Source organism: Physcomitrium patens, chromosome 2 (assembly GCF_059467195.1).
Source record: "Physcomitrium patens ecotype Gransden chromosome 2, ASM5946719v1, whole genome shotgun sequence".
NCBI lineage: Eukaryota > Viridiplantae > Streptophyta > Bryopsida > Funariales > Funariaceae > Physcomitrium > Physcomitrium patens.
Window position 1 is genome coordinate 24,780,633 of NC_143411.1, and position 15,752 is coordinate 24,796,384.

General features: G+C 37.7%; 2 protein-coding genes across 2 annotated transcripts; one reads left to right on the forward strand and one right to left on the reverse strand.

Moving 5' to 3' along the window:
* Nucleotides 1-8,277: 8,277 nt before the first annotated feature.
* Nucleotides 8,278-10,348, forward strand: LOC112295755 (naringenin-chalcone synthase). The gene is made up of 2 exons (XM_024547675.3): nucleotides 8,278-8,796; nucleotides 9,055-10,348. The coding sequence occupies exons 1-2, from the start codon at nucleotides 8,583-8,585 to the stop codon at nucleotides 10,047-10,049; spliced, it is 1,209 nt and encodes a 402-aa protein (XP_024403443.1). The 5' UTR covers nucleotides 8,278-8,582; the 3' UTR covers nucleotides 10,050-10,348.
* A 1,507-nt stretch (nucleotides 10,349-11,855) lies between these two features.
* On the reverse strand, nucleotides 11,856-13,289 carry LOC112295760 (chlorophyll a-b binding protein, chloroplastic). The gene is made up of 2 exons (XM_024547689.3): nucleotides 13,066-13,289; nucleotides 11,856-12,649 (listed from the first exon to the last, which is right to left on the reverse strand). Exons 1-2 carry the CDS (start codon nucleotides 13,215-13,217, stop codon nucleotides 11,998-12,000), a joined length of 804 nt encoding a protein of 267 aa, XP_024403457.1. The 5' UTR covers nucleotides 13,218-13,289; the 3' UTR covers nucleotides 11,856-11,997.
* Between the last annotated feature and the right edge of the window lie 2,463 nt (nucleotides 13,290-15,752).

A 15,752-nucleotide genomic window follows, 5' to 3' on the forward strand; every position in this document is an offset into this window, starting at 1 on the left:
AAATTTTTTAGCATCATTGCTAAGACTTTCACTATTTCCACAAGTGAAGATTAACCATGGATTTAAGGTTGTAAGCAACAATATCTATTCAATATATTGAAGCAAAAATTGGATTGAATTCTAGTACTTCGAAGTTTGGATGCCAATAGACCTTTTCAATTACACATGGATTAGAGTGTAGTAAGATTAAAAGAAGTCTTCATAAAAAATAATATTATAAAATAAGAATATGTTACTATATTTGTTTCTAGAAGTAATAGAAATGTAGAGTCAAATTACTCATGTTATGAAAGAAAAGCTTTAGAAACAATTTGAAACATTCCTCTCTTTTGACCTTACTTATATGATTAACATTTCATATTGGTAACTAACTATCAACCTTTGAAGTTGCTCATGGAATCAGACAAACTTATTGGTAAGTTTACAAGATGGACTTTTTTGCTTGAAGAATATCATTTTGAGATTTTGTATTGAATATGCATTACCAATTTGGATGCCGATAGTCTTTTTTTAATCTATATCTTTTAAAAGAAGATGTAACTGGAGCTTGGTAGCATAGAAATTGTAAGTGAGAAGTGATTTCTACATCACATGTATCTACATACTTAGCTTTAATGTCAAGTTCTACAACCATGGTTCTTAACCTTAATTCATATGAAAAATTGGACAAGGATTAAGTAATTATCAAAATGTGAGAAGATCTTGTAATCTTGCACAAGCTTCAACAAAGAACATTTCTTTCACCTATCTCTAATATAGAAAGAGATAGAATTAGTTAGCAAATAATAAGATTTTGATGGAAGAATAATTTTTTATTTTGTGTTTGGCCTAATAGAGCTAAGTACATATTTCTAAAAGTAGATCAAAGAGCCTCCTTAATATACTGAGTACATAAAGAATTGAGACATTTTAGGATGCAAAAGTCATATTTTATATTGAGTATTCAATATTTGTAGAGTAGTATATATCAAGAAGTGGCTACATATATTTCTTGTTGTAAAGCATGTGATTGAATTAAATCAAGCTTTTATATCTTATTACTTCAATTGAGGTTGTTACCAATCATGGATTTGTATTATTATTAATTTTTAGATTTTATTGGACTACTTATTCATGAGGTAGATGGCATAGCTAAGTGGATAGTATAGACTATCAAACATTGTCATATTACACGTTGTCTTATTTGGAAATGCACTAGGTACCTAGTTGTAGAAGGTGAGGTTGTATTTCACAAGTATCTATGAAATTCTAATAGGTTTCTCCCATATGAGAAGAATATAATCCAAATTTCAATTCAAAAGTGCTAAAAAAAAATCTTCTTAGTAGCCCTAATCATACATAAATCCCAATTACCTTATTACTTTCATATTTAAGCAATTTAGATTTTTCTTATAAGCCTCAATCCTAATTAGTGAGATTTAACAAGTTGTAACTTCTAATATGAGTCTATACTTCATATAAATTTTTTTGTGAAATTATCAATGCAAGTCTTTTATATGCTCAAGAATTTTCAAGCCAATCCAACTTACAGATTGTGAGAAAACCTCCAAAAATTGTACTAATATCACTCGGCCACCAACTTGAAAAGTGAAGCAAAAATCTTAGCAGTGATTTATTATTTTCTAATTATTAAATTTAATTCAAAATTGGTATGCAACTTGATCTTTAAGTCCTTCAATACCATGCCAAATTTCACCTTGATCCAACTAGTAGATCTCCAAATAACATAGAAATCCTACCCAACCTCAAACTGCCAACTTTTGAAACTCTCTTGTATTAAAAACTAGATATCTCTAAACCACACTGTTAGATTATCACAAAATTTTTTATACACTTAGCACACCTAATAATCCAAATAGTACCAAATTTTGAACTATAAATGCTACAACAATTGCACGACCGAGCCAAAATTGTTAGCCCTAATTATATTATATAAAACCCAAATCACCAATACAAACCCTGACTTTGAACAACAATTGCCAATTCCTCAAAAATCCTATAAAAAAATCTTCATGCCTTTGAAAAGAGCTTCATGCTAACTCTCAAATTCTAACTTCCAATCTTCAAATAAAATCCTAATTTTCTCTAGGCGATCATTTTAGTGATCAAAGATCTGATTTCAATCTCGTCTCACAAACGGTCGATCCCCGAGTATCAATCTAATCTATCCTAAGGATTTTTTAGCCCAATCCTACCTTTAACTTGATCCTAGTATCAACCATACCAACCATTTACCTCTTCTACTCCGATTTTAACAATTTATGGCCTTTCTAAGGTAGTAAAAAAGTTTCTATATCCTAGAAGGTAAAAATACTAATTAACTTTTATTTACTTGCTATTAAGACAAGAAAATAGGCTAAGAGGCTTTTATAAAAGCCTTATTAAAATATTTTTAATTCTTTTTGAATTAATATAATAGAGTATTAATTAAAAAAATATTTTTAGTCATATTTTCACTATATAATCGTGTCACAATTCAACAACATGGTTTACAAAAGTATAGATTATTTCATAGCAACCATTATAATTGGGACTTGATGTTGCTATGGATTGCAATAAATTATTACTTTAATAAAAAAAAATATCTTTGATATTTTATAATTCTTATAAATTATTGTATGGACAATAGTCAATTCTACCAACCTAGCTTGAAGTACTTACAATGCTTGATATTAAGACAAGGCACATAATTTTATATGTAAAGAATGTATTACTTGGTAGTATTTTCTTATTAGAAGGTAATAATAGATAAGAATTTCAAAAATATTCAAAGAATTGTATTCCTTCTCATCTTTATATTAATAACTCTATATATCTTGAATTAATAGTTGTATCAATTGATCTTTCTTGTTTTATATGTGGTGAAAAGAAATGAGCTGCTACCATGATTTTGTATGATTAATGCTAACATAGATGGTATATGACATATTTAACACTATTTCTTTTGATTCTCTCATTAAAAGATTGGATTTTTCCTCATTTTAAGAAGTCTTCTATTCATGACTCATCTCTTGATAAGGATTGAAGATTTCTTCTTTTGTATGTGTCACATACTTTAGTGGTTTAATTGCTACAATACTTGCTTGAATGAGGACAATTTGGCAATAACATTATTGTAGCATTCATCTTCAATGATGTATATTTTTTAGTCCTACTTGACTAAAGGAACTTCTAATCAACTTTGGAGACATTTGAAAGTGTGTTGGGTGTGTATTTGTATTTGGTTTAAATTACATACTTTATAATTGATTTGTAGAAGTTAATGTGTTGTATGTAATGTTCTTTATTTACACAATAGCTATCACATGAAATGGTATTGGATGCCAAATCTCATCAAATATATATAATTTAGTATAATTAGTAGTTTTTCATCCATTGATAATTTTTTCATGAATTAACTTTATTCATATAAATTAGGATTTGAATATTTAAGTTGAGAAAAACCCTTGAAATTCTTGTTAAGTCAAGTCTTGTGAGTGATTTTGAGAATGAGAAAACTTGTTGTAAGGATTTGCTTACCTATGATGTTTTAGCTATTTTAATAAAGCTTTTGGATTTTTCTTATTTTTACACTTGAATTCTTAGATTCTCTTTTTGTAGTATGAGAGATAACTTGACTTAGTTTGGTGTAGATTTTTAATCTTTCCTTCGAAGTATGTTTAATGTGCATTTGTATTTGGTTTAAATTACATATTTTATAATTCATTTGTATTATCTAATGTCTTATATGTAAAAAACTTTATTTAGATGATAGACTATTGTAATAGTAGTAATAAGTATTTTTCTTATTTATGTATTCAAGGTGACTCATGACTTTATAATATAAATATGGCACTAATGCTCTTAAAAAAGAACTATAAGAACATGAGCCAAAAGTTTTTTTTTAAATGTACAACAACAAAACATAAGAACTTGATTTGATAAATTGGATGTAAAAGAAATAAATTAGTTTAATACATACATGTGCTTATTATGGATAATATGTATTAAAAAAAATTGAAAATAATTATAATATCACTTGTCGAATATGATTAATAAAGAAAATAACAATAAGTAAATAAAATTCATCATATTACTCATAAGGTAGATAATAGAATGATATATTGTAAATAAAGAAAGATGTTATTCTATTGATATCATATCTATGAACTCTCTTATGTATCTTCATGTGGTGTTCAATTATTGCTATAAATCTGAAGAATTTTTTGTGTAATTTAGGACATTGATTGCTAGAAAAAATGTTATAAGAATTGAGCTTAGATTCTAATTTTGGAGATAAATTTCTTTTAATTTTTTATTTATGATGTTGTATTTTTATACAACTATATAATTAAAGATAAAATGTAAGTTCTACTATAAAATATCTTAATTAAAAAATAGAGTAAAAAATTTGATAAATTATAAGAAGATAGTAGAAAATGTTAATATTAATATTTTTTTTAGAAAAGAAGCTTCTATTTATTTTGTAAGGCCATAAATAAGATTGAAATAACATATTAAAAAAATAAAATAAAGCATCTTTAGAAGAAATTTTAAAGATTAAACATTACTTTAATGAACCTAGAATTGATACCTAAAGAAGATCAGTTATAAATTAAGATAAAAAATAGACCCTAAGGAATAAAATTGTGCATCTTCATTAAATCTTAGGTTTTCATGCTAATCAAAGAATAAGGTGTGAGAACAGACTTCAAAAAGATAGTTTAAGTACGAATTTCAATAAATTAGAGGCATATTGAATTTTTTAAAGTTTTTTAAAGTAAAAGATATATTTAGAGATTTTGGATTTTTAAAAATGAAAAGAGGCATACAAATTTGAAGAATTTATAGATATTATAGCAAATTTATAAGTGAAATTTTGTGAGTTTGTTATTATACTTATTTTAAATATATATTATAAATTTTAGATCAATCAAATGATTAGATTAAAGATTGTAGAAGTTTTATTGGATTAGGTCTTAAATACTTGAATTTTAAGGTCAATGAGGTCTTTTGTAATCTTCAAAAATCCATCAATTTGATCAAAACAAAACTTTGTAAGAGCATATAAGGCTTTAGTATTTATACATTTGTAAAATAAGAGAGCAACAAAATGGCCCAATATGGATTATTTGCTATTAAAAGATCAACATCTAGGTTGGAGATAGAAGATGACTAACATTCAAGAGCTTTAGGAGCATTTTTTACTTAATTTATGAACTCAATTTTCTTCAAATTTTGTGTGTTTGTTAATTGCTGAAGTATTAAAATGTAGATAAAAATTTAATTAATAGCAATTGAAATTTTAATATTGTTATAGAAATTTATTAAGACTTATCTAGGATTTGTTTAGAATTCCATTAGAAATTTTCAAGAGTTTGATTAGGATTTTATTATAATTTTTTAGGAATTGAGAAGAATTTATTTAGGATTTTTTTCGGATTTCATGAAAATTTTATTCATTTTTTTTAAAGCTACATTAAAATTTAATTTGAGTCTGTTAGGATTTTTTTTTTTTTTTTTTTTTTTTTAAGATTAGTTTATAATTTCTTTTTATTTCTTTTTTAATTTCTTTAAAACTTCTTTTGGATTTAATTAAAATTTTATTATTATTGTTAAGATTTAATTGGAATTTAATAAGAATTCTATTAAATGTTTTAGAACCTTGTTGTAATTTTCAATTTACCTTCCATAGCTAGATGCTTAGTGCATTCTTAAAAAAAACTTTACGTAACATGATAATAGTGACAACATCAAGGTGATAAATAGATGAGACTTAATGAGCCACAATTCTTGTGATGAATTGTTTTACTCTCAATAAATAGTGAAAATAAATATTTCTTGAAAGTCAATGCTGTAGATGTGTTTATTACCTTTCACTACAATTCTTGATTTAAATATTGATTTTATTGTTGGATGATTATTCAAACCAAGTTAATATTTAAAAATCTAATGGGTAGTGATGGATCGTATATATGGTGGTAGAGGTACTAATATCTAAGTTTTATTTTTTTAGTTGGAGCAAAGTTCAGAAATTATGGCTTTAATCTAGTACTTATCAAAATATACTTCCTAAAAGCTAGTCCTGATATTTTGGTAAATTCTTCATTTATTTATTTTGGAGTTGTTAGCAAAGTGTTTTCTAAAAAACATACATCTTTGGAAATCACTACTTGTGTTTGAGCTAGATCTCAACATTGATATTATTTAACATGGTCGTTAAAGCTTAGTTGAATGTACAATAAGCTTATAGGTGATAATATGCTCCTTTGTAGTGTTGTTTAATGAATTTATACCATTGTACCAAAAATGCACAACTTGGATATGTCGGGCTTTTGTTCTAAAAATAATTCTTTTAGAAACTTATTGGGAGATGATTTTGAGGTGCATAGATTAATCTAGTTAAAAGTGTTTTGGTGAAAAAGAAAAAGAAAAAGAATATATATATATATATATATTTATATATATATATCTTGTAATTACTTTTAATTAATTAAGTTATTATCATTATTTAAATTTTCAATATCTTATTCTTGAAAATGAAATTACAAAGTAAGATTTTCAATTAGTATGATTCCAAAATTTTGAAATAGATGTTTAAAATGTACTCAAAATATCTTTAAACTATATTTTCTTAAATTTCATTTTAATTTAGAGGTCATTACAACTTTACAAACAAGAGAACTCAACTTTTTATGAGAAAATTTATTGGCAAGTACTCTATTCAAACTTTACCCTTTGGTTTTGAGACACGGAAAAGCACCTAGTTAATAAAATTCACAAACAATTAAACAAACAGAAAGAATGAATATGCATCAAATATGAGGACTCGTGTTGACTCGATGAATCCCATCTCCCACAAATGATAACCATTTCTATTGCGAAATTCCATCCTTCTGATGGTCAAAAAGTAATTCCTTGTGCCTACTCAAGAAAGCAGATTCAAAATTTAGCTGTTATTTATAAGCTTGTGCAGTAACGTATGTATATATATATATATATATATATATATAAGAAAGAAGAGCTCCCAAATATCCTTCAGTTTTCAATGGCAGGTCTACGGTGGAATCACACCAAGCCATTCCAACACCACCTGGTCATCCTTGATAGACTTCAATTATGGAGACTTCATTTTATACCACGAACAGACCTTTCCTCCTGTTTTTGTAACTTTAGTTGACTACTTTACATCTCCTTTAAGACTTTGAGCATTTTATAATTAGCAAAATGGCATGACCCAGTGTGCTGTTGAGCACACAATAACCATGGCTGGAGCCTCCGTGTTGCGCCACAGCGGGCCAGGAGCACCACTTCCTGACGGAAACAACAGCGTAATTGACTTGGTCCAGCTAATCTCCAAGTATTTCAGGCAGAGAATTCTAGGCATGAGCCAATACTAATGTTCCTAAGATAAAAAATCTGAAGAAAATAAGTACCAAAATTCACCCATTTGTTGTTGATTTGTTGGCGAGGAAACTTTTGCTGGATTAGTTTGTGATTCCTCCATTAAGTCCCATCATGACCAAACCATGTTCGAAGCATCGAGATTCAAACTCTATTGAAATTAAGTGAACAGTTAAGAGGGATGTGTGGACGCATATTCTGCCGGTGGAACATACAGAAGGCAAATCCACGCCGAAGGAATTGAAGCAGGAGCAGTGCGAGGATTTGTGCATGTTCTACATTTCCATGAACAGAAAAGAATGTCAACTTCGTTTCAACGACCAGTTTCAAATTGGCTCCGGACGAGAACCCTTTGGCCCTCCTGTACTCATCAGCTTCGCAAAATTGTGCTTCTGGAAACGTTTCCTCGACCAAGTCCTAGACAAAAACACATAGCTAAACTTAGTTCTCCTCCAAGCAACACCCGAGCACTTTTCACGGCGACTTTTTTGTGGGTTCCAAGTAACCGTCCCAAGACCATCGCCAACAACTGACTGCACAAAGCGGTATAATTAGAAAGAATGATTAGCAAAGTCACGGAACTCACACAATGCTCTCTATGGTAACCAAAAACTCATTAAAACGATCAAAATCAGGGCCCTTCAACCATATAGTCAAGAAAGTGTTTATCCAATCAATCAAAACTCGAAAACAGCTCCACAAAGTTGAAGACGGTGTGGTCGCAAAGTGGAAAAAAAGGCATCACAGAGCAATTAACTCCGATAGAGTTTCCTAAGCTTCAGATGGCAAACTATGTAGGATTAGAAGCAAATGATTAGTCACGGTGAAAGGTTGAGGCCCGTTCAAGTGGTTGTTGTACCGTCGCTAAATAAAAAGGTTGTTGTCTCGGTTGCTTCACTCACCAAACCACCCATGAGCTCACACTAGTAATCTCAAGCAGAAACGTATCCTAGCAGATAGAGTTCCAACTGGTGAGCTAACAGATTCAGAGCGAGACGTCTGCTCAACTCGGGCCACCTTCTCGCCGGCACATTGTGCGTTGCATATAAGCCCCCTGATTTTGGCAGGTTAAGAGATCCTAGGCAGTGGCTGCAGGGCCAGTTCACCGGAACAAATTGAACGCTCATTGTCCGGCCGCTTCGAGACAACCCCGAGTGAGCAGCTCGGACTCAACATCCATTCCGAACCCAAACGTGCCCATGGCACCAAGCGGAGAAGTCGACGTTCAGGGTGCTGCCACAAGGAGCGCGCTTCCCAGAGGCCAGCCTCGCGCTGAGGGACCAGCATGTGTGTTGGGCGTCGGCACTGCGGTGCCTCCCGCGGAGTTCCTGCAGAGCGAGTACCCCGACTTCTTCTTCAACATCACCAACTGCGGCGAGAAGGACGCCCTGAAGGCCAAATTCAAGCGCATCTGTAAGTCCACCTCCACCGTGTGACTCTCTTCGCGGCTCGTGATGTGCTCACTGTTCCCTGTGGGCCGGCCCTCACCCCCAGCCGCGCTCGACGACGTGCTCATTGCACGGGCTGCGCGGCGCGAGCGCATTAGAATTGCGACTTGTGATTTGTTGCGGGCGTCGAGATGGGAATGCGGCGGTCGCGATGTTCCTGAAATTGGGTCGATTCCGGCCCCTTACGACGGCAGCTGACGCTTGGCCATGAATGTCGATGCAGGTGACAAGTCGGGGATCCGCAAGCGCCACATGTTCCTCACGGAGGAGGTGCTCAAGGCCAACCCCGGCATCTGCACGTACATGGAGCCCTCCCTGAACGTCCGCCACGACATCGTCGTCGTCCAGGTCCCCAAGCTCGCCGCGGAGGCAGCCCAGAGGGCCATCAAGGAGTGGGGCGGCCGCAAGTCTGACATCACCCACATCGTGTTCGCCACCACCAGCGGCGTGAACATGCCCGGAGCCGACCACGCCCTGGCCAAGCTGCTGGGCCTGAAGCCCACGGTGAAGCGGGTCATGATGTACCAGACCGGGTGCTTTGGCGGTGCTTCCGTGCTCAGGGTGGCCAAGGATCTGGCGGAGAACAACAAGGGCGCCAGGGTGTTGGCGGTGGCCAGCGAGGTCACGGCCGTCACATACCGCGCACCCAGCGAGAACCACTTGGACGGCTTGGTGGGCTCGGCCCTGTTCGGCGATGGCGCCGGAGTGTACGTGGTGGGATCCGATCCCAAGCCGGAGGTGGAGAAAGCACTGTTCGAGGTGCACTGGGCGGGCGAGACGATCTTGCCAGAGAGTGATGGAGCCATTGATGGGCATCTGACGGAGGCGGGGCTCATCTTCCACCTCATGAAGGACGTGCCAGGGCTGATCTCCAAGAACATCGAGAAGTTCTTGAACGAGGCCAGGAAGTGCGTCGGTTCGCCCGATTGGAACGAGATGTTCTGGGCGGTGCACCCGGGAGGCCCGGCCATTCTGGACCAGGTGGAGGCGAAGCTGAAGCTGACCAAGGACAAGATGCAGGGGAGCAGGGACATACTGTCGGAGTACGGCAACATGTCGTCGGCGTCGGTGTTGTTCGTGCTGGATCAGATTCGCCAGAGGTCGGTCAAGATGGGGGCGTCGACGCTGGGAGAGGGCAGCGAGTTTGGCTTCTTCATTGGATTCGGTCCGGGGCTCACCCTGGAAGTGCTGGTCCTCCGGGCCGCGGCCACCGTTTGAGCGGCGTCCTAATGGCGTTGTTCGACCGTGGTGACTATTTGGAAGGTCATTTGTCATTGTACCCTCCGAATCGAGGTCTAGAGAGCGCCCCTTGGTACATTATTCTGATTAGAAGCTACCTTGACCGTTTCGTAGTTGATTTTTTGCATCAGGGCTTTCTCTGTCATTTCAGTGAAGTTAAGCCGCAGATATCCATTCCATCCATTCAAATCACGCTACTCCGAAGAAATTATAGATAGTGTAAACTGTATCATAATTCAATACCCTGTCACGAGTTAAAGTTACAATTTTTTTTGTCATGTCCCCGAATTCTTGGAGGAGGATTGTTCCAAATGGATTTTACACTGCACTGAAATTTGCAGTTTTGGGGAGTATTGTTGGAGTTGAGAAGTGAATGCATCATGCCCGCGTCTAGTGAGAAGAAGCACACGTTGATTGCAATGTAATTGACGCTCCGCCGCAGCAATACTTGTTGTGCCCTACATTTGCAACAACACAAAATGCTTACCAACTGTGCGCATTTGCGTTGCATTGTAGATACACAAAGCTCCCAGTAATAGAGTTAGCTACACTAATTCAAATTTTGCTTGTGACCATGAGCTCAATAAGTGCTTTAATAATAACTACATGTGAATTGAAAAGTCAAATGACTCAGCACACAGTGGCCTGCTGAGGAATGAATTTCTAGTACATACTGCAATGAGCGGAATGCAAGATTTGGTTGGGACATTTGGATTCTGTCTGATTTGTTGGAGATGGAATGTAATCCGCAATCATTCCTCCCCTCTGAAGATATGTGTGCAATAGTATATCATTTGGACAGGAGTAGAATCTCATTTTCCAGGCGCAAAGCGTACCTGATTTACTCTACGTTTTCTTGCGCCTAATGCAGAAAAGACACACTGCGGTTGCTAGCACTGCGACTCTCATAATCCGAAACTATGTACACCAATCAAGAATCTATACATCTACAGTCAAGACCGTCTGACACGTCCATTTTGCAAGGATGAAGAGCATATCAGTTCTGATATTCTTCCTGACTAATCCTTTCGATCCCGAATTCGAACTACACAGGTTCTTCCTTTCAAAATGCACACTGTTTACGCTGTGCACTGCCCGTTTCGAGCGATTCCTGTGTTCCTTGTTCTACCTTCTTGCATACACCACGACGGTCCATATACAAAAATTATCCCCACATCCCTTCCGCATTCATCTCCCTCCACTCCCATGGTACACAGTCGGTCTCTAGTCCCTTGCCCCGCTCCGACAAGCTTTACGCAACCCATTCAACGCCCACACATTCGTTTTCTCCACAGCAGCGTCCCGTTCCAGGAACTGCGTATTCCCGTCCTACTTCGACACCAAAGTGAACCGATGAGAATTGTGTGAGAGCCCGCTGTGTGCCTCACCCTCATATATGCTGATTGAGCTCTGCCATCCACGCAAACTACCTCTCGACGCCAATTCAATCACATGTCACGGCTTGCCAGATATGGATAATCCACCAGTCAACTCCAGTCACAAACAATCCCCGCCAACTTTATCCCCCCACCGTGCGCAGCGCATGGGCGCCTCGCTATGCTCCTAGAGATCAAACAAATTCCCCCGCACCCACCCTCACATTCACAGTTTCGGCTCTCACCGTCTTTCACTCCACGAAACCACTCCCCATCACATCGATCCCGCAAGACATGGCGCTACTTCCCATACCGGCCGAAACCAACACACACCCGTCTGCGTACGGAACCGTTCCATGCCCACATCCACACCCGCCTCCCCGTCCCTCCGCCCAGTTGCAATTCCCAATTACAATAACACATCCACAATTTACTCATTCACACTCTCCCAATGTACAACTGTGCGAACGCCGCCAACCCGACTGGTGGCTCCGTCTAGGTGACAGACTCTCGCAGCTCACAGAAAATTAAATCGGCTCTACCGCGCCATCCTAGTTCCCGGGGGTGAAGTTGGTGGCGTACGCCCATGCGTTGTTGGCCACCGGGTCGGCCAAGTGGTCGTTCAAGTTCTCCAATGGCCCCTTTCCGGTCACGATCGCCTGCACGAAGAACCCGAACATCGAGAACATCGCCAATCGCCCGTTCTTGATCTCCTTCACCTTCAGCTCCGCGAAGGTGTCGGGGTCGTCAGCCAAACCCAAGGGGTCGAACGACCCTCCCGGGTAGATGGGGTCTGTCACCTCGCCCAGGGGTCCTCCCGCAACACGGTAGCCCTCCACGGCTCCCATCAGCACCACCTGGCATGCCCAGATCGCCAAAATGCTCTGGGCGTGCACCAGGCTCGGGTTGCCCAGGTAGTCCAACCCGCCCTCGCTGAAAATCTGCGCTCCGGCCTTGAACCACACCGCCTCGCCGAACTTCACGCCGCTCTTCGCCAACAGCTCCGGGGTCAGGCACCCCAAAGCCCCCAGCATGGCCCACCGGGCGTGGATCACCTCCAGCTCCCTGTTGCGGGCGAACGTCTCCGGGTCGGACGACAGTCCGGCGGTGTCCCACCCGTAGTCTCCAGCGAACTCGCCGGTCAGGTACGACGGAGTCTCGCCGGAGAAGGGGCCCAAGAACTTGGGTCGGTCAGCTCCGTACCTGAGCAACAGTCCGACGTTCGGCTTAGGCATACGTTCCTCTCTATCCCTCACCAATGTCACCTCAGCAATGCACACCCTCGCCATAGCAGCTCTGACCCCAACATTTGTCACACTTCCAATGCCCCACCGCCGATGCCAACCTCCATCTCTCACCTCTCACCTCTCAAGCTGCTCCGCGCGTGGACAACCAAACCGACCACACGCCCCGGCCGGATGCCATTCCGATTTCCAAATTCAAGGCCTCCACTGCTTCATGGCCTCCGCCCCACAATCCCCAATCCCCAATCCACAACACACTCCGCTCAACCCCAATCCCCAACACACTCCGCTCAACCCCAATCCCAATCGCGCTCCCAACACAACCATCAAGCACTCAAAACTGTCATCCCAGAGTTCGTCAAGTGGGGACCATACCAGATGCTGTCGCTGCCAGCGGACTTGCTCACGGTCCGCCGCATCGTGACGCGGGCCTCCACATTGCCCACCTTGCGGGACAGCTCGTTCACGGGCTTGAGCACACCCTGCCCAGCCAAGGCTGTCGAGTGCATCGCGGTAGCTCCTGCCATGTCTGCACACACGTTCCCGAACGGAGGATCTCCAACAGAATGGAGTGAAGCGATGAAGTGGCGATACCGGGCCGACTGTGCACGGACGACCCAGCTCGGAGGAGGGCCTTATAGCGACTTCGCCCAGCGCAAAATCATGCTCGGGGCACTTCTACGGTCACCGGATTGGATAAGCCGAGATATCTCCACTGAGATAGCGAGATGGAATTCCCATCGAGCTGACCGCTGCTGGCCGCTGCTGCCAACCACGGAAACGGATTCCGCTGCCTCCAAAACCAGATGAATGTCACATTCCTCTGGCACCACTGTGGTCGTCATGGCCCATCTCGTGGTCAGCGGGCTGCACTGTTGGAAGCCCACGCAGCACCCAGTTGCAACAGAGTAAAAAGCCATGCTCATGACATCCTGTGGCTGGGAAGGGCAACTAAACCTATTTTAGAGGGGTAAATGTCACACCTACGTGACATGTTGCATTCTGCGCACAGAACTAGTGTCAAGAGTATGTGTATAAATGTATATGTATGCTCACAACCAACATGGCATTTGCACAAACCATTCACACAAACACAAATGTATTATTTGATAATTGTAAGGCTTGAGGTGCATAGGAAGAGTTTGGAGGGCCTACCTAATAGCTTATATATATATATATATATATATATATCTATATAGAAACAAGAATAGGGCAACCATTAGTCTCAAGAGAAGCTATGTTGTATTTTGGTCTTAGTATAAAACTTTGTAATGTCATCATATTTTCCAACTATCCTTTTAGTTCTTTTACATCTTATTATTATTTGTTGTCTCTTAAGCTTCTTTCTTCTTTAGTGGTATATGAGTATATTGACTATCAAATTCTTATTCACAATTAGTATCTTTGTGGCATTTTTTTTTCTTAAGAAGACTTTCATCTACTTATAGGATTGTAAAGAAAGCAAAATTAGATATATTAACAAAAATAATACAATATGTATCTTTGAACGGATGTAAAGAATAGTGATTACTACTTTGAAGTAGTTTTAATCTATTTTGGCACTGCATAAATCTAAGACTTCTACTACCATGAAATCTTGATTATTTTTCATGTTTATAAGAAGATGTTGTATTTGACTTCTTCTCAAGATATTCATTGTCTTATATGGCTCAAAAAGAGATACATGGAATATGAAATGGATCTTCATAGACTCCAATAGATTTAATCGATAAGCAAAAAGATTGACTTATTCACTAATAGGAAAAGGTCCAATTCTATGATAGTCCAACTTGTCACAAGGATGAGTAGTCTTAATATGATAACAAAGTACCCATACCTTAACAACTATGTTGAATTGTGGTTGTTCCTTGAAATAGGCATCCACATTGATTTTTTGTCATTCTTGAGCTTCTTTTAATTGTGCCTTCATTCTTGCATGTAATTTTGACAAATGATTTGCAAAACATTTTGCCATAGAATTATCAACTTTTAAAAAGTTAAATGTATCAAGTCATACATAATAACCATAGTATACAAAGAAAGGTGTTTGTTGAGTAGAACAATCTAATAAATTATTATATGCAAACTCTGCCAATGTCAAAAGAGTAGTTCAATCATCTTAATGATAGTTGATGGTACACCTCAAATACTACTCTAAAATTTAATTCACTTATTCTGATTGTCTATCAACTTGAAGATGAAAAGCTCAAAAGAGCTTTTTATCTACTTTTACAATCTTAAAAAGGATTCTCCAAAAATCTTGATATAGATCAAGTTTCCTATTTAATATAATATCCTTAGATAATCCATGATAGCAATAATTGTTGTTTAGAAAAAGCTTAGTTGTTTCTTTTCTTTTGATAGATTTTGTACATGGTACAAATATACCATCTTAGTAAATTGATCTACTATCACAAATATAGAATCATATAAACCTAAGATTGAATGATTTGTAATAAAATCCATAAGAATAAAAGTCCATGGTTGTTTCAAGATAGGTAATGGTTGAAGAAGTGCTTAAGATTGATGATGAAGAATTTTGGATCTTAAACAAATATCACATCATTGTACAAAGTCTTTGACTACCTTCCACATTTTAAGCTATGAAAAATCTTCAGATACTAGTTTCAAAGTCTTATTGTGTCCAAAATATTTAGCTTTTAGAAAGTCGTGTTGACCTTAAAGAATATACAATTTTGCTTTGTCTTTTGGAATGTATAATTGTCTCTTAATTAGAATAGATTATTTTTGAACTTAAACTTAGAGTATCATGAGACTTAAAAGATTTATTCTTGATATCATAAAAGAGAGAATCAAAAGACATACTAGATTGAATTTGCTTGACAAAGGTTGAATCAATAGTCAATTTTGATTTTATTGCTCAAAGATGAAAATGCTTTGACTTCAAGAGAATCATTTTTTAATGATAATATGTGACATCTCCTACTTTTGATGCTAGATAAGAATATCTAAAAAGATATTTGAATAACCTTGTTATTTTTCTAGGTCTATATGTAATCTTAAAATCAAATCTTAATAAAGACATATTTCAACAAGCTTGG